This window comes from Salvelinus namaycush, chromosome 5, assembly GCF_016432855.1.
Source record: "Salvelinus namaycush isolate Seneca chromosome 5, SaNama_1.0, whole genome shotgun sequence".
Lineage (NCBI taxonomy): Eukaryota > Metazoa > Chordata > Actinopteri > Salmoniformes > Salmonidae > Salvelinus > Salvelinus namaycush.
In genome coordinates, this window is record NC_052311.1 from 22775638 (window position 1) to 22801030 (window position 25393).

Sequence of the window (25393 nt, forward strand, 5' to 3'; positions counted from 1 at the left end):
CCCGCACTGGCCGGGCTAGATTGAGCATTGAGCCAAGTGCCATGAAGCCGGCTCTACATATCTGGCCTCCAGTACGTCTCCTCGGGCCGGTGTACATGGCACCAACCTTACGCATGGTGTCCCCGGTTCGCCAACACAGCCCAGTGCGGGTTATTCCACCTCCCCGCACTGGACGGGCTACGGGGAGCATTCAACCAGGTAAGGTTGGGCAGGCTCGGTGCTCAAGGGAGCCAGTACGCCTGCACGGTCCGGTATATCCGGCGCCACCTTCCCGCCCCAGCCCAGTACCACCAGTGCCTACACCACGCACCAGGCTTCCAGTGCGTCTCCAGAGCCCTGTTCCTCCTCCACGCACTCTCCCTGTGGTGCGTGTATCCAGCCCAGTGCCTCCAGTTCCGGCACCACGCACCAAGCCTCCTGTGCGTCTCCAGAGCCCTGTACGCACTGTTCCTTCTCCCCGCACTCGCCCTGAGGTGCGTGCCCTCAGCCCGGTACCACCAGTGCCGGTACCACGCACCAGGCCTATAGTGCGCTTTGAGAATTCAGTGTGCCCTGTTCCTGCTCCCCGCACTAGCCTTAAGGTGCGTGTCTCCAGTCCGGTACCACCAGTTCCGGCACCACGCACCAGGCCTACTGTGCGCCTCAGCAGGTCAGAGTCGGCCGTCTGCCCAACGCCGCCTGCACTGCTCGTCTGCCCAGCGCCGTCTGAGCCATCCGTCTGCCCAGCGCCATCTGAGCCATCTGTCTGCCCAGCGCCATCTGAGCCATCCGTCTGCCCAGCGCCATCTGAGCCATCCGTCTGCCCAGCGCCATCTGAGCCATCTGTCTGCCCAGCGCCATCTGAGCCATCCGTCTGCCCAGCGCCATCTGAGCCATCCGTCTGCCCAGCGCCATCTGAGCCATCCGTCTGCCCAGCGCCATCTGAGCCATCCGTCTGCCCAGTGCCATCTGAGCCATCCGTCTGCCACGAGCCTTCAGAGCCGCCCGTCTGTCCCGAGCCTTCAGAGCCGCCCGTCTGTCCCGAGCCTTCAGAGCCGTCCGTCAGTCAGGAGCTGCCAGAGCCGCCAGCCAGTCAGGAGCTGCCAGAGCCGCCAGCCAGTCAGGAGCTGCCAGAGCCGCCAGCCAGTCAGGAGCTGCCAGAGCCGCCAGCCAGTCAGGAGCTGCCAGAGCCGCCAGCCAGTCAGGAGCTGCCAGAGCCGCCAGCCAGTCAGGAGCTGCAGTCATGAGCTGCCACTCAGTCATGAGCTGCCACTCAGTCCGGAGCTGCCACTCAGTCCGGAGCTGCCACTCAGTCCGGAGCTGCCATTCGTCCTGAGCTACCTCTCTGTCCTGAGCTACTTCTCTGTCCTGAGCTACCTCTCTGTCCTGAGCTACCTCTCTGTCCTGAGCTACCTCTCTGTCCTGAGCTACCTCTCTGTCCTGAGCTACCTCCTAAATCATGTGGGGGCCTTGGGGAGGATTCTTAGGCCAAGGTCGTGGGCGAGGGTCGCCACTCAAAGGACGCTAAGGAGGGGGACAAAGACAGTGGTGGAGTGGTGTCCTCGTCCTGCGCCGGAGCCGCCACCGCGGACAGATGCCCACCCAGACCCTCCTCTTGAGTTTTAGGGGTGCGTTCGGAGTCCGCACCTCAGGAGGGGGGTACTGCAACGTCCTGACCAGAGTTCTTATGTGTTTTGCTTGTTTAGTGTTGGTCAGGACGTGAGCTGGGTGGGAATTCTATGTTGTGTGTCTAGTTAGTCTGTTTCTGTGTCCAGCCTAATATGGTTCTCAATCAGAGACAGCTGTCAATCGTTGTCCCTGATTGAGAATCATATATAGGTGGCTTGTTTTGTGTTGGGAATTGTGGGTGGTTGTTTCCTGTCTTTGTGTTTTGTCTGCACCAGCTAGGACTGTGACGGTTAGTTTGTTTTGTCATTTTTTGTATAGTGTCTTGTTTTGTGTTAATTAAATAATGGAAAATTACCACGCTGCACATTGGTCCTCAGATCCTTCTCGCCTCTCCTCGTCTGAGGAGGAGGACGACTTAGACTGCCGTTACATTATGTGCACTGCAAATATTCAAATGGTATTTGTGGCACATGTATGTGTACACACAGTCAGTAGGTCAAATAGATGACAGACCACTTGAGAGCCCTTACCTCTTCCACAGCCCAGCCTCTGTGGTTAATGAGTTTAGACTATATGTGCTGCTTGACTGGCCAGAGCAGCAGAAAGGGGCCCCTTTACGAGGAGTCAAAGGTACTGACCTGGAATAGGGGTTGAGGGGTACGTGAAGGGCCATGGGGCCAGTGAGAATGCGCATTTGGGGAGTGCTGAGTCGGAAGGTCATGCACTGATTGTGCTGAATTGCGGTTAACTTTGAGGGTCACTCGAACACAAAGGGTCGGTCAATGACTTCGATGGTAGTTAACGCATGGCCCGATGGAGCGGCAGGTTTTGACGGAAAGATCAGTTAGTAAGGCAACATATCAGTCTGCACACTTTGGCTGCCCACAAGTTAAGCCTTTCTGCCTCGCCAGTTTGTCTTAGCCCTGGAGTCATGGCCATAGTTGTTTGGTTAAAGTAACTCTTATTGGTGTCCAGCAGCTAACCATCTCGTGTTCCCCCGGTGTCTTCAGACCCTTTCTCCACACTGTATTCAACAATATTCAACAACGCCCTCTGGAGTTCATGCTATCGTCTGGCACTCACATCTAGCCTTGCTTGTCATTTCACTATGTTGATTTCCAGGCTCCTTCCATACTCATTCTCAGTTCCCTCATACACAGTAATCGTTTTTTGTTTCTTCTCCACATTTGTCCCAGGGCCCTTCTACACCTAATATTTTCATTCTCTCGACGCAGTGGAAAGCAGAGCAGAGAAGAGCACTGGTGTCCTGAGCTGAACCAAGCAACAGTCAGCGAGGAGTATTTGCTGAAGAAAGTCGCCACTGCTAAAATTCACCAACTCCCTACTATAATAGCTCAAACACAATAAGCTGTTCATGTAGCTTATCAATATGCATAGATGCGTGCGCTTTCGTATTCCTCAGTTTCGCGGTTTGATAGCGAATGGTGTATTTGATAGAGATTCAATCTCATTCCGTTGTGCACAATGTTTATAGCCGAAAGGGGGAAGGCAAATCTGTTGGTGATTATTCCCAGCTGTCTCTGCAAGATTCCAGTTCGCTTGTGTCCCACAGACATGAAACATAGAAGGTATCACAAGCTACAGTATCAAATGCTGCAAACAGCAGTTTAATGTAGTCCTCTGTCTTGGCCACTGGGATGGTTAGGCTGTTGAACTGCTGTTTATTTCCCTTGGCTTCATCTGTAATGAGAAATTACGTCTGTGTGGTACAAAGGTATAGTATATGGGCGATTCACATACTAAAGGCCAGCCTTTCAAAGGAAATGTCTCCTCAGTGACAACACATATTCTAAAACTATTGTGAAGAAATGCCAGATATGAATGTTCAGTCATGGGGGGTATTCAGACTACAGTGAAACTAGGACACCTGTGTACATACTGGGCCATCGCTTCGAGCATCAAAGAGAACAGATTTTCTTTGGAGAGTCCTTTAAGGCTTTTTATCCACTTTTCTTGATAGATCATAGGGATTAGGTAACCTTAAGCAACAAAGGCATACGGAATATGCATATACTGTTATTATTTTATGTGAAATATTAGCATTATCTGTCTTGAGGCACCTGCTATCAAAATATAGTCATATAGATAGCTACCTTTATTGAACAAGGCATGTTTTTATCATTGCATATCAATATTTGGTTTGATTCTGCCTTTGGTCAAAAAGGAGGGCAGCAAGTGAAAAACACATCTAAAAAGACTTTGAAAAGTATCGCTTAGAAACTGTTTATTTTGTACTCATTGTTACTCATGAGGGCCAATTCATTCATTCCTCTGAAGGGTATCATCTCAGAACACAAGTCTACTTTCCACATTGCTTTTATGATTTCAGTCTTAACAAATGGTTGTTTAACGTCTTCTTTTACTATCTGTTCAGTCATGTCCTTTGCCTTAAAACATTGCCTCATATGAAGAGAAACGTTCCCTTTCCCCAACATATAACTCAGGAGAGTGCAGTGCCAGCCCCCAAGGTAATGAGATATGCAGCAGGGCATGTATTTAATGCTGCTCTGAAGTTCATTTTCCGCCTCCATCTGCAACATAATAAATCTCCATCCAGCATACGCAAATCATAACCTTTTCCTCCAGTAAGTTATTATCTCATTGCAGGAACGTTCAGCAGAATTCAAAATATTTATGATTATTAAGAAAACCCTAGCAATGGAAACCTCTGGCGATTTCAATTTGCGAACCAGACGGATAAAGCGTTATGCCTCACGGCACTTTTGTCATAAAATAAATGAATGAGTGGACTTATATTTCCCATTGAGAGATTTCTCCACTGCCCCTACTTTGCTGCTCCTCACCAGCTCCTACAGTGTCTGTGCTGACAGAATGTACAATATACTTCCTCACTCCAATCCAGCTCATCCATTAAATGTGCTTGTTTTGAAACACCACAGCAGCATATTGTCCCATCACATGTCTAAAGATCACTCATGAACAGACTGGCATCAAAACGTGCCAGATGCGTCCATTTACCAAGTCATTTGAATGCAATATTACTTGAAATTGGTCTACGGAAAAACAATTGTGCTCTGTTCAGAGGTTGTATTGTGAGAATCCAAAAGGAGGAGAAACAGATGTGGACACTGGCAGAGTCCAAGAGAAAGACCCAACCATGGACACTCCTGATGATGTTATCACCAGCTGATTTGCTCATTAACACCCTGGTTGAATCCCCTTAACACATTCTATATGTGAGGACCTACAACAGAACTTCTTTATTACTGGCAGGGTGGAGATATCAAAGACCATGTCACCCTTGTTTGTAGTTGGAAGCTCTGTAGTCCATAGAGCAAGATTAGTCTCTTTGTTTTGATGGGCTCATTTCTGTATTACAGAATAGCCTGAAAATCGCATCGAATGCACAACTCCACCCCCCAACCCACAACAACTAAACCTATAGTAATTAGATTTGTATATTCGAAACCACAAAATAACACAATTTTCCTGTTCAGTCAATGCCTGGATGAAAAGGGTGCAACGATCGAAGTTACTTACTGTCAAAAGCATGATAACAGAAAAGGGAAATACCCATTATAATCGCCAACCTATAAAAATAAACTGCTAATAACTGTTTTGATTACAAATGTTTGCTTCAATCTGCTTCAAAATCAAGCATAATATCAACACTTTATTTATTTGGAAGTAGATTAAACAGTTAATCGCCCTTGTATCGTACGATACCATCCCTGTGATCAGACCTCTCATGTATCTCTTCCTATGTGGTGAACTGAGTGAACCAGAGCTGTGATGGAGCTTGGCACAGCCTTCTGTTCCACTTCAGTTTGATCCAAGTGCTGCGATGCATGCAATGTCCTGGTTAGGCCCTCCACCATCAACTGCACGGTGGGGAAAGATTGACAGTGTAGCCTGTGGTTATATAGCTTTAATAACAGGAAAATCAGACCCTATTCTTTATCTACCTTCTGCATTATGACCAAATGTCCACCCCACTGGGGGCTACTGAATCAGGCTTTTATTTGACTTCATCTATGCTCGGATAAGATGGCTATAAATAATTATGGTTGCAATGCAATCTTTAATTTGAGTCAGATATCCACTATGGAGACTCGTTGAAAAATGGGAGTTGGATAAATTTCAGTGTCAATTTGTCAGTAAAAGACATTATCCAATGAATCAACAGATGACCTTTGTATGTTGCATCATATAGCTGACCTACGTGTCATTGCTGAAGTAAACAGTAGAAAGCCATGTATTATTATTAGATAACACAATTGACACAAGGTTCATTGGAAAACGACTATCCCAGAACGTGACATACTTCTCGAGAGGATACAGTGATCAAGTCAATCTGTGTGTATATGTAGGCCTCATGAGATTCAACGCATTAAGGCAGGCAACAATGCCAAAACAGGCAATTATTTGACAAGAGAAGAAACGGTTGCCCAATGCTTAGGGATGCATGTAATGGCCTTCGACACGTAAGGTTATCATATAGGGAACAGACATAGCATAGTATGCATCTCTGTTAAGTGTCTGGTACAGTGGTTAAAAGGATTAATTGAGAATATGGTGATAATTAAATTACAATAATGTAACAATAGAGAGTCTAACTTCCAGCAGTAAAGCAAATATGTTTATTAAGCACTTTAATATACATCAAAAAATGTGGCTTAATAGAGTACAGGAAATACGTTTTTAAATGAAAAGTTCAATGTACATGGTAAGCTATTTACAATCAAATTGTTTAGGGTCAATTCAAAACGATATTACAGACGACACAGGCAAGACAAGTAATGACAGTTTGATAGATGGCGAAACAAGTTTGAATACTTGTCCAGAATTGATCCTAAAATGAGACCTTCCTTTATACCTTCATACTGTAGCACACCTTCAAGCTGTACCGGAGAGCGGAGGGCTTTGACTTGGGCTTATACCGTATGTGTGTGTGCATGCGACAGCTTTACGTTTTTTTTCTCTTGGCACAAAATTGCTCACTGTTAACATTGTGAAAAGCCTGCAAAAATATGACACGCAAATGCTCACACAGCTCCACATAGTCCATTAGAAACACATGTTTTCAATCCCAAAGCACCATCTCCAGGACCCTCCCTTGCCAGCGGAGCTAGAGCTGGGGTAACTGATCTGCAGCCGCTCGGGCGAAGAAGAAAAAAGCTGTTTCAACTTTGGCATGATAAGCATACATTTCAAACAATGGCTTAAAAACATCATATTATTGAAGTCTACTACTAGGTGAAGTCGTGACAAGTAAACCTTAAGCCTTTTTTGTGTCTTGCCACAAAATATACTGCAATTATCAAAACATAGCCACACTACAATAGGGGAAACAAAGCTTGAATTTAGTTTCTTGCATTGCAGGTTATATATAGAATTCTGTCAATGAATGCATTCACCCCGGCTTAAGCTTGAAACCTTTGCATTCAGCACCAAACTCTGTAGTTGACAGTATACTAACGGTTATTTTAATCCATTTAAATGCACACAGAAACAAATGAAAAGTCCCACAGGGACAAAATGAAATCACATTGGTTTAACGTTTTCAACGAACTCTCCCCCTTAGCTACTGTATCTGCAGTACTACAATACACACAGCAAAGAAAATAGTTTTAAGACGACCAAAATGGAGTCCAAAATAACTGCAGGAATTTTTTGAACACAGCACCATGATAGAGCTTACAATACAAATGAAAGTGGCTTTTTCCTAAATAAATATGCTTGATTATACTTGTATAGCAAATTGCCTTAACTATTATCATATTACACACAGCATAGTCTACATGACCAGAAGTATGTGGACACCTGCCTGTCAAACATCTCATTCCAAAATCATAGGCATTAATATGGAGTTGGTCCCCCTTTGCTGCTATAATAGCCTCCACTCTTCTGTGTAGGCTTTATACTAGATGTTGAAACATTGCTGTGGGACTTGCTTCCATTCAGCCACAAGAGCATTAGTGAGGTTGGACACTGATGTTGGGCGATTAGGCCTGACTCACAGTCGGCATTCCAATTCATCCCGAAGGTGCTGAGGTCAGGCCAGTCAAGTTCTTCCACACCATTTCTGTATGGACCTCACTTTGTGCACAGGGGCACTGACATGCTGAAACAGGTAGGAAGCACAGAATTGTCTAGAATGTCACAGCATTAAGATTTCCCTTAACTGGAACTAAGGGGCCTAGCCTGAACCATTTTCTATTTAATGAGGCAAGTTAGTTAAGAACAAATTCTTATTTTCAATGACAGCCTGGGTTAACTGCCTTGTTCAGGGGCAGAACAACATATTCTTACCTTGTCAGCTCTGGGATTTGATCTTGCAACCTTTCGGTTACAAGTCCAACGCTCTAACCACTAGGCTACCTAACCACTAGGCTACCAACCCCATGAAAACAGCCCCAGACCATTATTCCTCCTCCATCAAACTTTAGTTGGCACTATGCATTGGGGCAGGTAGCGTTCTCCTGGCATCCACTAAACCCAGATTCTTCCGTCGGACTGCCAGATGGTGAAGTGTGATTCATCACTCCAGAGAACACGTTTCCACTGCTGCAGAGTACAATGGCGGCGAGCTTTATACCACTCCAACCCACTCCGACACTTGGCATTGCGCATGGTGATCTTAGGCTTGTGTGCGGCTGCTCAGCCATGGAAACCCATTTCATGAAACTCCCGAGGAGCACTTATTGTGCTGACGTTGCTTCCAGAGGCAGTTTGGAACTCGGTAGTGAGTGTTGCAACCGAGGACAGACGATTTTTACGCGCTTCAGCACTCGGTGGTCCTATTCTGAGCTTGTGTGGCCTACCACTTCAAGGCATGCCGTTGTTGCTCCTAGACATTTCCACTTCACAATAATAGCACTTACAGTTGACCGGGGCAGCTCTAGCAGGGCTGAAATTTGACGAACTGACTTGTTGGAAAGGTGGCATCATATGACTGTGCCATGTTGAAAGTCACTGTGTTCTTCAGGCCATTCTACTGACAATGTTTGTCTATGGAGATTGCATTTCTGCGTGCTTGATTTTATACCCCTCAGCAACAGGTGTGGCTGAAATAGCAGAATCCACTCATTTGAAGGGGTGTCCACATACTTTTTTTATATATAGTATATGCTTAGCACACTGAACAAAGTTAACACCAATTATTTGGGGTTTTCAGAAAGACAGAGTATCAACGCGTGCAACATTATCCCATGTCATCGATTATCTTGATGTCCCTCTGATCAGATGTGACAATGTACTCAGCGGTAAATTGCTGTTGGTGTGTATGATTGCAGGACAAAACAACACATAAAAATATACATGATCCTTTTGAACAATTAGTTTGAAACACATGAGCATAAACGGGAGACTGAACAAATGCATGTTTGTCATTCTCTTTTTAAAAAGTGCATACACTGCATAAATATCAATACATTAAATTAAATGATAGTGTGCATGATTACACTGAGAAGACTGTAACAGATGTAGGCACATTGAAGTATCAGTTCATGTAAGCCTTGTGCAGCGATCAACATTCTTCCCTTAGGTTTTCTGAGGTGTTCCACTTGAGAGTGGAAAACAATTCAATCGGTTCTTATGCGGATGAAAATAGTTGCTTTGGCACATTCCCTCCGATGTCTGCATGACGAATGGCATTCAAGACATCTGAAACGGTAATGAAAATGATTTGGGTTAGTGCTGAGTTGGAAAACATCGTAGTCTTCTTGGCCAGAGAAGGACATTCTTTGAAATGCATCAGTCATGTTCAAGTTTGTTTAAGTTCTACTAATGATAATAAAATATTGACAGGATATTTCCATACAGTGTTTCCAGTAGTGGTGAGTGAGTCATTAGATTGTATTTTAATAACAACATACTGTATCAACAACGTGGCAATCAATCATACAAGTAATATACAGACATGTATACTAGTATACAGGGATTCTGATCTTCAGCCTACATCCCATCCCTGCATGTTGTTAACTTGTACTTATATCTTCAAGATGTAATGAAACCATTTGAAACCATTCTGAAAATAAAGCACGTCTGAATTGATCATCTACTTATTATATCATTAATAAAACAACTGTTGAACGCCAGAAGAACTCTAGAGTCGGTGGTTAATGCTTAGAAAAAAGCATGACATCAGATTAGTTTAAACACTTACCAGCTATAATGGAGTCTCCTTTTTGTAGTTAAACCCAGGGTCAGATCCTTCTATCTGCAGTTTCAAGACTTGTTTAAGGCTTAATTCAGTCTCCCCTATAGGGTAGTTCTCCAGAACGTCCTGGTGTCCTCTATTCTGTACAGTCCTATGGACAGAAACCCTCCCGAGGAAAACCTGATTGCCCTGAAGATGGTAGTTGGGGTTGGTCATAATGCCATTTCGCTTCTTCTCTGCAATGCTCTGCTGTTGGATGAACAACTGCTCTTGGGTCAGTCCCACTTCTGGCTGGGTGGAGCCACCAACCATGATCTTGCAATGAGGATCTTTCACCGCAATGCTCGCTACAGACTTGTTGAGCGCAATCCTCTTATCAAACTGGGTCATCTCATATTCTAACACCTGACCCTGGGTTGAGCCAATGCTCTTGAGCCTTTTCTTGTCTCCAGACCCCCCTTTGCTGTTGGATGTGGTATTTTCGGTCTTACTCCCTTTGGTCGACTTGAGACTTGGCTTAACCTGAGCCCAGTCAAATTCACTTGGAGACCCCGGCTGATGTCCAATGGACTTGGTGGTGGAGGAAGGTGAGACGATGGATTGTCGGCTCCGACTGCGAGGCAGAGAGTGTTGCTGGATTTGCTCTGTGAAGGTCATTCCGTGGAAACTATCTATCGGCACAGTCTGTGCAGTCGCTGTGGACGAGGTGGTTCTCAGTGAGGAGTTCTTAGAACTTTTGAGGGAATTATTTGAGAGAGACAACTTCTGTCTGTCCACGGTAGAGTCAGGAGATTCCGAAGGGGAGCTGAAGGCGTGGACAGGACCGTTCTGTAAACCACGTCCAGATGACTGCATATCTCCAGCTCCTGTGCTGCCAGAGCTGTTGGATTTGATTGTGAGGGAGTGCATTTTCCCAGATACAGAGAGTGGGATTTTCTGTTCCATAGTGTGTACTGGCGAAGGACTACAGCCATTAAGACTCGAGGCCCCATACTTCTCAAGAAGTTTGATGATCATTGAATGCCCCCCTTTTGCAGCCACACGCATGGCTGTGCGTCCAAACTGGTCTGCGTGGTTGGGGTCAGCGCCATGCTCCAGAAGGATCTGCACTACATCTCTGTGCCCCTCTTGGGCAGCAATGCCAAGCGCTGTTGCCCCCTGATTACATGTATTATCCACGTGAGTGCCATTGTCAATCAAGAACTGCACAACGTTTGCGTGGCCTTGCCAAGCTGCTGACTGGAGGGCGGATCGCTTCTCGTTGTCACAAGAGTTCACGTCGGCATGATAGTTGATCAGCATCCTGACCATTTCTACATGCCCTTGCCAGCAGGACACGTGGAGGGCTGTCCTTCCCTCTGTGTCGCTGACTTCCACATTTGCCCCATTTTCCAGGAAGTACTCCGCCATTGCTAGCTGATTCTCAAGTGCCAATATGTATAATGTTGGGCGTCCGTCTGCGTCTTTATAATCTATATCAGCACCATGACTCAGCAACAGTTCAACAATATCCCTGTGGCCTTCCAGTGCAGCCGACCTGAGAGAATTCCTCCCATCGTAACCTCTCTGGTCGATGCAAGACTTGTTTTCCAGAAGAATGTGGACACAGTCATAGTGGCCCTCTTGCGCAGACAATATCAGGGGTATTCGACCATCGTTATCCACCTCTGTGCATCGGGCACCTTGCTCAATGAGGGCATCGCATACTTGCCGGTGACCCTCGAATGAGGCCATGTGCAGTGGGGTCCAGCCTGAGTCATCTCTGTGATTTTCATCCAGCCCTCTGTCCAGCAGAGTTCGGACCACCTCTACATTCCCTTGAGCAGACGCTATGCTCAGAACAGTTCTTCCTTCACTGTCGATGCTGTCTACAGCTGCACCCCAGAAAAGCAGGGTATTGACAACAGAGGCATGGCCCATGGATGCTGCTGCAAGAAGAGGAGTTCGGCCATTGTTGTCAGTGTGATCCACATCAGCTCCACCTTCCAGCAGCAGATCAACTACGTCCACATGTCCTTCATAGGCAGCCACAAGGAGGGGTGTCATGCAGTCTTTGTCGCAGTGGTCGACCTCTGCACCCCTGTCAATGAGGAGGCTTACGACAGAGGCATGACCTTTACTGGCAGGCACACAGAGAGCAGCAACTGAGAGTGCTGTCCTTCCGTCCGCATCTTCATGGTTCACCTCTGCCCCATGTTCCAAGAGGTGCTCTACGATTTCTCTGTGCCCCATGTATGCCGCTGCAATGAGAGCCGTCCTTCCTTCATTGTCTGCTTTGTTGACTTCTGCCCCGTGTTGGAGGAGGTTCAGCACGATGTCTTCATGGCCTCCCCAAGCTGCGGCTCTCAAGGCGGTTCTGCTGTCGGCATCAGCACAGTCAACTTTGGCACCGGCGTAGAGGAGAGCAGACACCACCTCTGAATGCCCACCCCAGGCCGCAGACCTAAGGGCGGTCCACCCATCATGGTCTGTGTGATTGATGTTTGCCTCACAGCCAATGAGGCAGTTGACCACCTTAGTGTGCCCTTGTCTTGCAGCAAGAGTAAGTGCCGTTTGTCCATGGCTGTCCTCCAGCTCCATGTTGGCTCTTCTGGATATGAGAAAGTTCACCACATCCAGGTTTCCACTGTACGCAGCATTGGCCAGCAAAGTTCTGCCACTGGAGTCACATTGGTTCACAAAGGCCCCATTGTCTAGCAATGTCCGAATGGAATCCTCTCTCTCCAGTGCCTGCTGCACTATGCAGGAGGCATGGTCGTCCTCGTTGTTGACATGAGCCCCAGCTTTGACCAGAAGCTGCAGCACCTCCTGTTCTTTAGGTATGGAGGTGGAAATAGAGTCTTTAGTGGGTGTGCCATTCCACACCATCCAAAGAGCCAGGTTGAAAGAGTCTATATTCAGGTTGGATTTGATCAGATGCAGGGCAAACTCCTGCACCTCCAGCGGTTTGAGCTGCTTGGCCCTGCAAGTGTAACTCATTGCCATCATTCTATGTCCCTCCGCTTCATTACACAAGTACTTTTGGGTACAATGCTTAACATCCAGGAGCCACTCGGCAAAACTGTAGTGAAAGAGGATCTTAGTACTTCTGAGGCCATCGATCAACAACTTGGAGAGGATGTCCATCTTCTTCTGAAAGTCCTCCATGGTGAGGGCCATGTTTTTGGTCCAGACAGCATAGTAAAGCTCCTTGACAGTAAGCGGCCTGCAGGTGGCGAGGATCACGTTGAGGATGGGCTGGACTTTGGCAAACTGCTTCCGTACAAACAGCCTTTGGCAGAGCCACAAGTAGAGGCCGTTGAGCGTGCCGGGGATGTCGCGGATCTCTCGCAGCATGATAAAGTTCTCCACCACCCCATCCAGCACTCGCTCCAGGTACAGGAAGCAGCCGCTGCTTTTGATGTGCAGCTGGTTTAGCATCTCGGCCGTCTCCTTGGTAAGATGCTGGCGAAGGGCCTCCTCCTGGTCGAGTCTGTGGAGGATGTACTGCTGCACGTCCTTGACGATGTAGGCTTTACGAAGGTCATCCAGGCTGATTTTACGGAATCCTAGAAAATAGAAGAAAAAAAACGATTAGTTTACTACCAACTTTCATTTCCACCAACTTCTTCCCACACATTTCCAATATTAATATGGCAGTGTTACAGTGTATCAGAGTAATACAGAGCGGGTATAATTAGTCTTTCCACTGAATTTCAGCACTCATACAAAGATAAGTAATACATTTTCCCATGGTGACCCTAAATTCTCAGAAAGACGTCTGACCTTCAGAATATAGTCACTCCATTTTCCCATTGATCTTTTACCTTTGAAAAATTATATTACATCAAGCTTTCATTTCCTAAAGCAGAGACTAATTAGTGGTAAAGCCATGTTGTTAAAATAAAACCTTTCAAAGGAATTGAGAGCATGACCCTGGTCTCTGGCAGAGTAATCAGTCCAGCATCAGTATGGCAGATATTTTGTGAAGGACTACGGAAAACAAAGCCGCTGTAATTGATGCTCTAAAGGGGTATTTGATGCATAAGGCTTTTGATTATCCTAAGAAAACACAATATATTATCATTCCAATACATTTAACCAAAGACATATCAATAAGATTGTAAAATATACTGCACAATAATATAAAACGCAACATGCAACAATTTCAAAGATTTTACTGACTTGAAATTCATAAGGAAATCAGTAAAAAGTTAATTAGCCCCTAATCTATGGATTTCACATGACTGGGAATACAGATATATATATTTTTAAAGGTATTTGTGTTGGCCACAAATACCTTAAAAATAAGTAGGGGCTTGGACAAGAAAACCAGTCAGTTTCTGGTGTGACCACGATTTGCCTCATGCAGCGTGACACATCTCCTTCGCATAGAGTGATCAGGCTGTTGATTGTGGCCTGTGGAATGCTGTCCCAGTCCTCTTCAATGGCTGTGAAAAGTTGCTGGATATTGGCAGAAATCATACTGAAACATGAGGTGATGGCGGTGGAAGAATGGCACAACGATGGGCCTCAGGATCTCGTCACGGTAGCTCTGTGAATTCAAATTGCCATCTTGTTCGTAGCTTATGTCTGTCCATACCAAAACCCCATCGCCACCATGGGGCACTCTGTTCACAATGTTGACATCAGCAAACGGCTCTCCCACACAACGCCATTCATGTGGTGTGCAGTTGTGAGGCCGGTTGGACGCACTGTCAAATTCTCTAAAACAATGTTGGAGGCGGCTTATGGTAGAGAAAGTTACATTCAATTCTCTGGCAACATCTCTGGTGGACATTCCTGCAGTCAGCATGCCAATTGCACAGTCCCTCAAAACTTGAGACATCTGTGGCATTGTGTTGTGTGACAAAACTGCACATATTAGAGTGGCCTTTTATTGTCCCCAGCACAAGGTACCTGTGTAATGATCATGCTTTTTAACTAGCTTCTTGATATGCCACACCTGTCCGGTCGATGGATTATCTTGGCAAAGGAGAAATGCTCACTAACAGGGATGTAAATGAATTTGTGCACACATTTTGAGAGAAATACGATTACTGTGCGTATGGAACATTTCTGGGATCTTCTATTTCAGCTCATGAAACATGGGACCAACACTTTATATGTTGCGTTTCTATTTTTGTTCAGTCTAAGTAGTTTTGGAAAATAAAGTATGCAAGACAGACTTTCTTATACAATACACATCAAAATCCTTAAAGCTCAGGGCCCAACTAATTCATTAAAGCTCAGGGCCCAACTAATTAATTAAAGCTCAGGGCCCAACTAATTCATTAAAGCTCAGGACCCAACTAATTCATTAAAGCTCAGGGCCCAACTAATTCATTAAACCTCAGGGCCCAACTAATTCATTAAAGCTCAGGGCCCAACTAATTCATTAAAGCTCAGGACCCAACTAATTCATTAAAGCTCAGGGCCCAACTAATTCATTAAACCTCAGGGCCCAACTAATTCATTAAAGCTCAGGGCCCAACTAATTCATTAAAGCTCAGGGCCCAACTAATTAATTAAAGCTCAGGGCCCAACTAATTCATTAAAGCTCAGGGCCCAACTAATTCATTAAAGCTCAGGGCCCAACTAATTCATTAAAATGACCTCTCCTCACATACCTCAGAAACATGCATTCAGACCTGTACTGTAATATATTTGAGAGAAAAGCCACAAAGTAGGTAACACCTGGGAGCCATTTCCATTTTATAGTACACCGATGGCCATAAGACAACTCTACTGCTTCACTCATTAACAGACTACATGCACAGACCAGACCTTCAGAAAGAAATCTCCATGGGTCTTAATGAATGACCCCACTAATGTGCAGTAGCAATCCTTTCCCAGATAGGGGAAAACAGCTCCATGCCAGACTGCTAACAGACATGTAGGGGGAAACTTCCTTCATGTTGAAGCAGTTAGCTCAGGCTACACACCCAAGGGCAGGGGAAGCATTTCCGCATAGATTTATTTACTGTTCCCATGGTCTCAGGCCTTCTGGGGCAGACGGGAAACAAGAGACTCGTTCAATGTTGACATATTTCTCAATTCTAAACTTGCCTCCTGCTGTGGGAAACGGGTGTTAAATTCCTTTCTTTTATCTAATTGCCTACATCATCAAAAACAAGCCGCTTCTAAATGTTTCCTGAAGAAATGAGCTCATTTCCTGCTGCCTGGGTTAGGGTAACCGGGTTAATTAAATGAAGGTACCTTAAACACACCCACATGATAAATAAAACAAACATTACAAAGTAAGGATCTGAGAGGATTCTAGACAGAGACTAATGACAACATTTAGACACAATTAACATGCTCAGAATCAATCAGTGCCATTAATACTACAAACTGGGTTGGTTTGATTGTCTGTGCACAAGTATCACAAAGCCTGTGGCATTGTTCCCTCCATTAATAAGACTATGCAGAAAGAAGACTATGAAACCTTATCCCACACAGGGGCAATGGAGCCACACCTGTAGGTACATGAGGCACACCCCTCTAATCATTGTCATTGTAGCTTTCGATACATGCACCTGGCAGTACTCATACATGTGCGAATAACCAATCCTTGAGGAATATAAAATGTTCCATGCAAGTTACGGCTAATTATGTTCTACATTATAAAATGCCATTCCTAATAATTACAAACGGCTATCTGTGGTATATTACCATTCCATGCTATAACGGAAACGACAAAAAACTATGCAGCTAATCTGTCCTACATAATGTAGTCACTAATAACAGAGTACAGTAGGATCACCATAATATTACTTACAACCCAATGACCCAAAGCCTCTGTGTGTCAGTCAATGTTTTTAGCAACAGAGTATTTTCCACTGCCTCTCCCAGGCCCTGTGGCCTCCTGCTCCACCTCAGTCTCATTCTTCGCTAAGCATTCGGGATCCCTCCAGCGGAGACAGGAAACCCACTGCCCGAGAGGGGGAAGAGGCCATTAAGAGGGGGGACTGAACGATATCTATGACAGATTACCTAAAAGTCAATTTTAGCCAGCCGGAAGCTTTTGCCTCAGCATGTTGTCTTTTAAAAGGTTGTCTCAATGTTTGATTTAGACATGTGTAACCCGCCATCAGAGTATCAGTGAATCAGACTGCACTGTAGCAGTTATTTATTTCTCTAGACAACGATTAACAACAAATGCACTCCTTCTCTCCTACAGTTTTGAGACTACTGTCCTCCCCCAGTTCCTACATAGTTGTTCATATGTACATTATGAACACTGGTGATGTGGAAAAGTCAAGAGGAGGAAAAGAGAGAGAGCAAGTTAACCACAGCCATCTTGAAATAGAGCATTATCCCTGAAAACATTTCCAGAGGCCCAGAGAAAGGAAAAGAAAGAAATGAACAAGCATGGGCCCCCTGTCTGAACACACCAGAGGTCTTTTCATTAAATGACTATAAATGGAGGAATCTGACCTACAATTCCCACTTGAGTCATCACAGACATCACTTCATATGGCCTGAAACTCTGCTGTGCAGTCATGGCAATATCATTGTTCTCCTCGTGTGGCACAGACGAACACAAGAGAAAGTTGAGGCAAAAACTTCGGCTCATCGCAGTAGCAGATGTAGTAACTAGCAACACAATGAACTGCTATCAGAGGTCTGCATGACTCATGTTGCACAGGCCTTTCAAGAAGCGTGTTTTCTTTTAACTGCAGGCAAGGACATGATGCCAAGGCCTTGAAACTTTTCCAGGTCAACTGGACCACAGTCAATTGTAACTGGGGGGCTGCAACAGTACGAGCATAGATGGCAGGGGTCTGAACAGAGAGGGACAGCTAACCAACCAACAACTGACACATTCATCAGGCCAGGGATGCAGCGCCGAGTACAGGCCTTTGAGCCAGCTGCTGCTCGTTACGGATCTGGATAGTAGCCACGAGAGACACAGTCCAATACAAAATGAGGAACCGTTGTCAGATGACAAATGAGGTAGGGTGTGCGTGTATGGAGTGGCGGGTGGTTCCAGGTTCTGACCCATGGACCTGGTTCTGACTGACAGCGTCTGTAATTTGTCACGTTCTTCGCGAGCCACCATATTAAGTCATAAGATCCAAAAGGTAAACAGAAACCCTAGCTCCTCTCCTCTAGCCTGCCGTAACCTCCCCCCCCCCCCCCCCCACTCGACAAACGCCTGTCCAACAGCTGCAGAGGTCTTGGCTCCAACACCGAAAACGGCAGCCTCCCAAACACAAGTATGTGGGACGAGACTCTGCTCAAACCGTCTGTAGAAAAATAAGTCTTAAAAGCTTCAGTTGTCTTTTCATTTTGAAAAATGTTTGCTGCACGCTCGAACACTGATTACATTAGATAAATGTTAGTGAACTGCTGAAAAGATGCCATAGTCTATTTGTTATTGAGAAGTTAAATATAGATGGAAGTTGGTATTTATGAAAGTCTCATTTAAAAGAAGTAAGAAATGAAAACTGTAACTGTACTCAAGTTTAGTTGTTGGGAGAAACATAACTATGTAAATTATTTCTGTGCCATTTTTGTCCTTACACGGCATCCTGACACGAGAAGCAGAATTAAACGTGCCACTGGAAACAACTACATAAACATTCAAACAATTCATTTGCAGAGAGTAATCCTGGCGGCGCAAGCATGAACGGGTCTTGTCCGAACGTGTCCTCTCCTGAATTTCAAAACGGGAGAGGAGACCTTCCAGTTAGACCTGTTGTGGTAACTGAGTGGACTGGGGCACACTGAAAGGTATACACGTCGGGCCGTTTAGTACAGCCTAGTATGACAGTCTACAATCTAATGGTCCCATCAAGCCACCTGCATGAAAACACATCACACACTGCAGGAATACATCTATCAAAGATGATATATGTGAAACACTGCAGAACCTGCAGACTGATTAGGGGAAATATCCAGCCAATGAAACGCTGTGTTGTATTCCAGAGATACTACAGGATAGTGGTATGAGATGAATTCATAAGGCAGCACACCTGGTTGGCTATGCTCAGCTCAGTCTTTGACCCACAACGGGTCACTATATCTTCAGCTGGATTGACATGAAGCCTCCTTTTTGCATGCAGCTGCACCAATGACTAGCCTTTTTCTCCAGATGACATTTTGAGAGCCTGCATTAAACTGATGGTGATACTATGTTTCACAACTAGGGCCAGCCATTTATCCTGACCACATGACCTAAAAAGTAAAAAATAGTTAGTAAAAAGAACAGTATTGTTTTGGTTGCATCTTGCCATGGTTCAACTCTTAATGACCTAATTAATATATATGTTTTAAATTCATTGTCATTAACAGACTCTCTTATCCAGAGTGACTTACAGGAGCAATTTAGGGTTAAGTGCCTTGCTCATGGGCACATCACCAGATTTTTCACCCAGTCGGCTCGGGGATTCGCACCAGCGACCTTTCAGTTACTGGCCCAATTCTCTTGACCGCTAGGCTATCTTCCGCCCTTTTTGACCCACTCTTTATGATTTTCCAGTCTTTTCCAGTCTTGGATGCCAATCATGTTTTATTTGCCGTCACTTCAAATAAACCTCTATCTGCTATCGGTGTGCAGCAGGGAGTCTGGAACCATTTTGTTCAGCATGTCCACGCACCAGATTTAAAGCTCAGCCCATGGAATGTTCACAGAGCTCGCTGTAAAATCAGGTACTTGCAAAGTTTTTCTTGGCATGATAGTCGGAGTCAGTCTGGCATATCACCCTGTCTTTAGCACACTTTACCCCGCGTTGCAAGGCGAACCATTGGCTTGCCAGAAATTATAGGGCATTTATTTTCCTCAAATCAAATTAAGACCTAATTAAAGATCCCTGTATCGAAACGAGAACCGACATGCCTATACAGAAACCTAAAGAGAATACTAATCTTGTTATATGAAACCGGGATTGTTGGCAGGGCCATGCTGCATTCCAAAAGGCCATCACCTAGAAGGCAAAGAGACAGAGTTCTTCAACCATGTCTTGAGTCATGTTTCTGCGGTGCAGCACCAAAGGTCTCATAGATACACAGACACAGAAGACCTGTAATTTGCTTGGCTGTCAGACTGCTCGTGGTAAATACAGCATTCAGGGGGATTATAGTTGTCTTCAGCACAGCCAAGTAGCGCTCAACACGCAGACCCAGAGACTAACCAGCATACAGGAATACAAACCTGATGCACAATCTGTAAACACCAACTCAGCAACTATGAAGTTAATGGCAACTATGATGTTAGTAGATAAATATAACCTATATCTAATTATGGTTAACAATTTGATTGCCTCAAAGGTATTAGACTGTGCAACCAAAAAAAACATATCAAAATAACCATAGAACAACCAAATACTATAATTTTAAGGATATTTTAGTCCGTTGAGGCTATGCATTCTGTAAGCAATACCTTCCTGACAAATAAGTGGTCCACATATCTAGCACAAAGTTACTTGAATGGTCACTTCCACTGACATCCCTCCCATTTCTAATGATTTTACATCACCCGTACTACGTCCACGCTTCCTACATCTATGACAATATGTCATGACAGTGGAGCCTGCTGGTTAATGATAGGCCATCCAAACACCATCTTCATCCCTCTTTGGGGAGCATTCCACTCCTGGTGTAGAATAAATAAACAGTCCTCGATGCTTTACAGCCATATTTGTGTTGTCAGCAGGCCAGAATATAGTGAGGCCTCTCCATTTGCACAAAAAAGAAGAAAACAACTCCCAGGATGGAGACCTTTGAGTGCTTTGACTTTCTTTCGGAGGGGCCCTATGCTCTGCGGCCCCTCGTAACCAAGCGTGGGTCTGCAGACAAGGGTTGGTCTGAGAGCTATGGTGGGGGGGCAGGAGAGCTTTTTTCATTTCTGGTCAGTGGTTTTAAATCAGGCCTGTCACCTGGCTTTGGTGCAAAGAATGGTCCATTCACAGCCGGAGCAGAGGAGGCACAGCTCCTCACTAGGGTGGACTACAGCTCCTCACTAGGGTGAACTACAGCTCCTCACTAAGGTGGACTACAGCTCCTCACTAGGGTGAACTACAGCTCCTCACTAGGGTGGACTACAGCTCCTCACTAGGGTGGACTACAGCTCCTCACTAAGGTGAACTACAGCTCCTCACTAAGGTGGACTACAGCTCCTCACTAGGGTGAACTACAGCTCCTCACTAGGGTGAACTACAGCTCCTCACTAAGGTGGACTACAGCTCCTCACTAGGGTGAACTACAGCTCCTCACTAGGGTGAACTACAGCTCCTCACTAGGGTGGACTACAGCTCCTCACTAGGGTGGACTACAGCTCCTCACTAAGGTGAACTACAGCTCCTCACTAGGGTGGACTACAGCTCCTCACTAGGGTGAACTACAGCTCCTCACTAGGGTGGACTACAGCTCCTCACTAGGGTGAACTACAGCTCCTCACTAAGGTGGACTACAGCTCCTCACTAGGGTGGACTACAGCTCCTCACTAGGGTGAACTACAGCTCCTCACTAGGGTGGACTACAGCTCCTCACTAAGGTGAACTACAGCTCCTCACTAGGGTGGACTACAGCTCCTCACTAGGGTGGACTACAGCTCCTCACTAGGGTGGACTACAGCTCCTCACTAGGGTGGACTACAGCTCCTCACTAAGGTGGACTACAGCTCCTCACTAGGGAGGACTACAGATCCTCACTAAGGTGAACTACAGCTCCTCACTAGGGAGGACTACAGATCCTCACTAAGGTGGACTACAGCTCCTCACTAGGGAGGACTACAGATCCTCACTAGGGTGGACTACAGCTCCTCACTAGGGTGAACTAGAGCTCCTCACTAGGGTGGACTACAGCTCCTCACTAGGGTGGACTACAGCTCCTCACTAGGGTGAACTACAGCTCCTCACTAGGGTGAACTACAGCTCCTCACTAGGGTGGACTACAGCTCCTCACTAGGGTGAACTACAGCTCCTCACTAGGGTGAACTACAGCTCCTCACTAAGGTGGACTACAGCTCCTCACTAGGGTGAACTGCAGCTCCTCACTAGGGTGGACTACAGCTCCTCACTAGGGTGGACTACAGCTCCTCACTAGGGTGAACTACAGCTCCTCACTAGGGTGAACTACAGCTCCTCACTAGGGTGGACTACAGCTCCTCACTAGGGTGAACTAGAGCTCCTCACTAGGGTGGACTACAGCTCCTCACTAGGGTGAACTACAGCTCCTCACTAGGGTGGACTACAGCTCCTCACTAGGGTGGACTACAGCTCCTCACTAGGGTGGACTACAGCTCCTCACTAAGGTGAACTACAGCTCCTCACTAGGGTGGACTATAGCTCCTCACTAAGGTGGACTACAGCTCCTCACTAGGGTGGACTACAGATCCTCACTAGGGTGGACTACAGCTCCTCACTAGGGTGGACTACAGATCCTCACTAGGGTGGACTACAGATCCTCACTAGGGTGGACTACAGCTCCTCACTAGGGTGGACTACAGCTCCTCACTAGGGTGAACTACAGCTCCTCACTAGGGTGAACTACAGCTCCTCACTAGGGTGGACTACAGCTCCTCACTAGGGTGGACTACAGCTCCTCACTAGGGTGGACTACAGCTCCTCACTAAGGTGAACTACAGCTCCTCACTAGGGTGGACTACAGCTCCTCACTAAGGTGGACTACAGCTCCTCACTAGGGTGGACTACAGATCCTCACTAGGGTGGACTACAGCTCCTCACTAGGGTGGACTACAGCTCCTCACTAAGGTGGACTACAGCTCCTCACTAGGGTGGACTACAGATCCTCACTAGGGTGAACTACAGCTCCTCACTAGGGTGGACTACAGCTCCTCACTAAGGTGGACTACGGCTCCTCACTAGGGTGGACTACAGATCCTCACTAGGGTGGACTACAGATCCTCACTAGGGTGGACTACAGCTCCTCACTAGGGTGGACTACAGCTCCTCACTAGGGTGGACTACAGCTCCTCACTAGGGTGGACTACAGCTCCTCACTAGGGTGGACTACAGATCCTCACTAGGGTGAACTACAGCTCCTCACTAGGGTGGACTACAGATCCTCACTAGGGTGGACTACAGCTCCTCACTAGGGTGGACTACAGCTCCTCACTAGGGTGGACTACAGCTCCTCACTAGGGTGAACTAGAGCTCCTCACTAGGGTGGACTACAGCTCCTCACTAGGGTGGACTACAGCTCCTCACTAGGGTGGACTACAGCTCCTCACTAGGGTGGACTACAGCTCCTCACTAGGGTGGACTACAGCTCCTCACTAGGGTGGACTACAGCTCCTCACTAGGGTGGACTACAGCTCCTCACTAGGGTGAACTACAGCTCCTCACTAGGGTGAACTACAGCTCCTCACTAGGGTGGACTACAGCTCCTCACTAGGGTGGACTACAGCTCCTCACTAGGGTGGACTACAGTCTCTCTCTGAAGAGACGTGAGAAGGAAACAAAAGCTGCTGATAAAACCACCGTTTCAGAGAACGGACGCAGCATAAATGGTGACACACAAGCATGGGGGGAGTAACAGGTATGTATGTGGTAGACGTTAGTTATGGGAAAGATTTATTCTCAATAGCCCAATGGATAAATGTTGTCTCGATAAAGAAATGAACAAGTGAACCCTTATTTCCTTATGGAGGGCAGAAGAATGTCCCCTGGAAGGGTTTAGGCTTCCAGACACCATTCCTGGGTGAAAAACTGAAATATGCCCGTCTTAAAATCCTGTTGCTATACATGGCCAAAAAGAGAACACCATACTGTGTGTGTCAGCCAATACTCCACTGAAAACTTTATTGGGCAGATGGTATCCATCACTACAGTTCTACTGTACTCTGACAGGGAGACAAGACAGGGCTTCATCATGCATTCCGAATGAGTTTTCACATGATTAGTCAGTCATTTTCAGTCAAGACTACAATGTTTCACTGTCCACTGTTTAGAAAGAGTGCAGGGCAAACATAGTAAGGCAATCAGACAGTCCGGGAAGAAGCTCTTTCAGCTTAAATCCTGACCATGTTAACCTTCAAGACAAATCAGAGAGAGTGAGAGAGATAGAGAGAGACAGAGAGAGAGAGACAGAGACAGAGACAGAGAGAGAGAGACAGAGAGACAGACACTTCCCCAAAAATATTTTGAGATAAAATGAGTCAATTTCCATGGGAACATTTTTAGGGATACCATCCAAAATATTCTCCAGGACCATTTGAGCTGAATGGTGGCCTACCCAATGACCTTTTGGTCAGAAGTCGTTCTCCAAACTCAATCTTCACTATATTCATGCGACCGCAAAGTTCCCACAACCACAAAACAGCGTGTACTGGGCTACAAACACCTCCTCCACTCAGGACAAACGTGTTATTTTCAATAGGCGTATGCGGTCGCTTTGCAGAGAGCGTGACTCTGCACCCTGGCAGTACTCTGCCAACACAAACTGGCCTCGTAAACAATACAGAGGACTATTTTTAGTGTACGCTTGGACTCAATTTGATACCCTAAGTCTTGTGGTCTATTTTCATCAAGCCCTACGGGAATTGTGAGTATTCGCACAGCGGTTAAAATAAGTGGGTGTGTCTAATGGACGATCAAGTAAGCGTGCATGTGTGTGGGAGGCTGCAGAGCTGAACGGTTGCTGATGGTGTGGAAAACACAGGACACTGAACACAGACTAAACCAAAATGAATGGCTTGACTACATCAAGAAACTCTTGAGTTTTGCTTTCTGTGAATGCTAAACCTATTTCTCAGAAGCACAAGCCAATTTATCGGGTGTGTAGACTTTTGATTCTGTGACTGATACAACAGCTAGCAGCATTTCAAAACACATGTTGACATGTTCATTTTCCATCTGCAACAGACAGGTAAAACGTATCTCGCTATTTTTATTATACTGTCTGGCGTTTAAAGTGACAGTAAGCTATGACATGGGCTTGGCCCTTATCAAAGTGACAACTAAAGGGATTGAGAGGAGGGGAGTCAAACAGAAAACACAAGAGATAACTGTTATTTATCCGATTGCTCCATGGTGAATCTTCCTCTCAATAAAACCATATCAAAACAACCAAAAGACAGGGCTGTCTGTTTAAGCACAGAGAAGCCTGTAAGTAAAAATACCAGTAATCATTAATATCACTATTAATTATCAGGAAGCAACTTGCTGATAATGCTTTCTGATAAGGATCATCATGAAGGATTTACATTGGTGGCATATACCAGCAGTAATTCCATCCCCAACAATTGATGTCTCATGAAATCCACAAATACGGATCTACGGATGGGGGCAATCACAAATTTCTGATACCTTTCCGCTCATGATGAACGGAATAGCCGAAACGTTTAAAATCGTATGCAAATCAGACAAAGCCTTCCACTCATGTCAATGTGTGCAATGCAGCTGTGTGTTCTGTGGGCTAAGGACAGTACGGCAAGGAGACATGACAGAGCTACGATTCATCGGCCGCTATGTTCGGTTAGATCAATACTGTTAGGCAGGGGGTCCAGGTCACTGGTGTAATGGGAACTGAATGCCTCTGCAGACCTTCCAGCAACTGTTACGTTCGATTGTCTCGATGCAATGCTTACATTTCAATTTCATATCTATCTTATGTCCATCGGAATTGGCATGGCTGGTCCACACAAGGGTCAAAATATTGATTTAAGAATCCTCTCTCAAATTCCTGCTCATGTTA

General features: G+C 45.8%; 1 protein-coding gene across 1 annotated transcript in view; it reads right to left on the reverse strand.

The window, feature by feature from the left end:
• Positions 1–8617: 8617 nt before the first annotated feature.
• LOC120048055 (ankyrin repeat domain-containing protein 50-like) overlaps positions 8618–25393 on the reverse strand; it is a 39797-nt gene continuing 23021 nt past the window's right edge. Inside the window, exons 4-5 of the mRNA XM_038993745.1 lie at positions 9758–13299; positions 8618–9255 (exon numbers count right to left, since the gene is read on the reverse strand). Of these exons, the coding sequence (XP_038849673.1) occupies positions 9761–13299 (3539 nt within the window). The 3' untranslated portion in view covers positions 8618–9255; positions 9758–9760. The remainder of the gene's footprint in view (positions 9256–9757; positions 13300–25393) is intronic.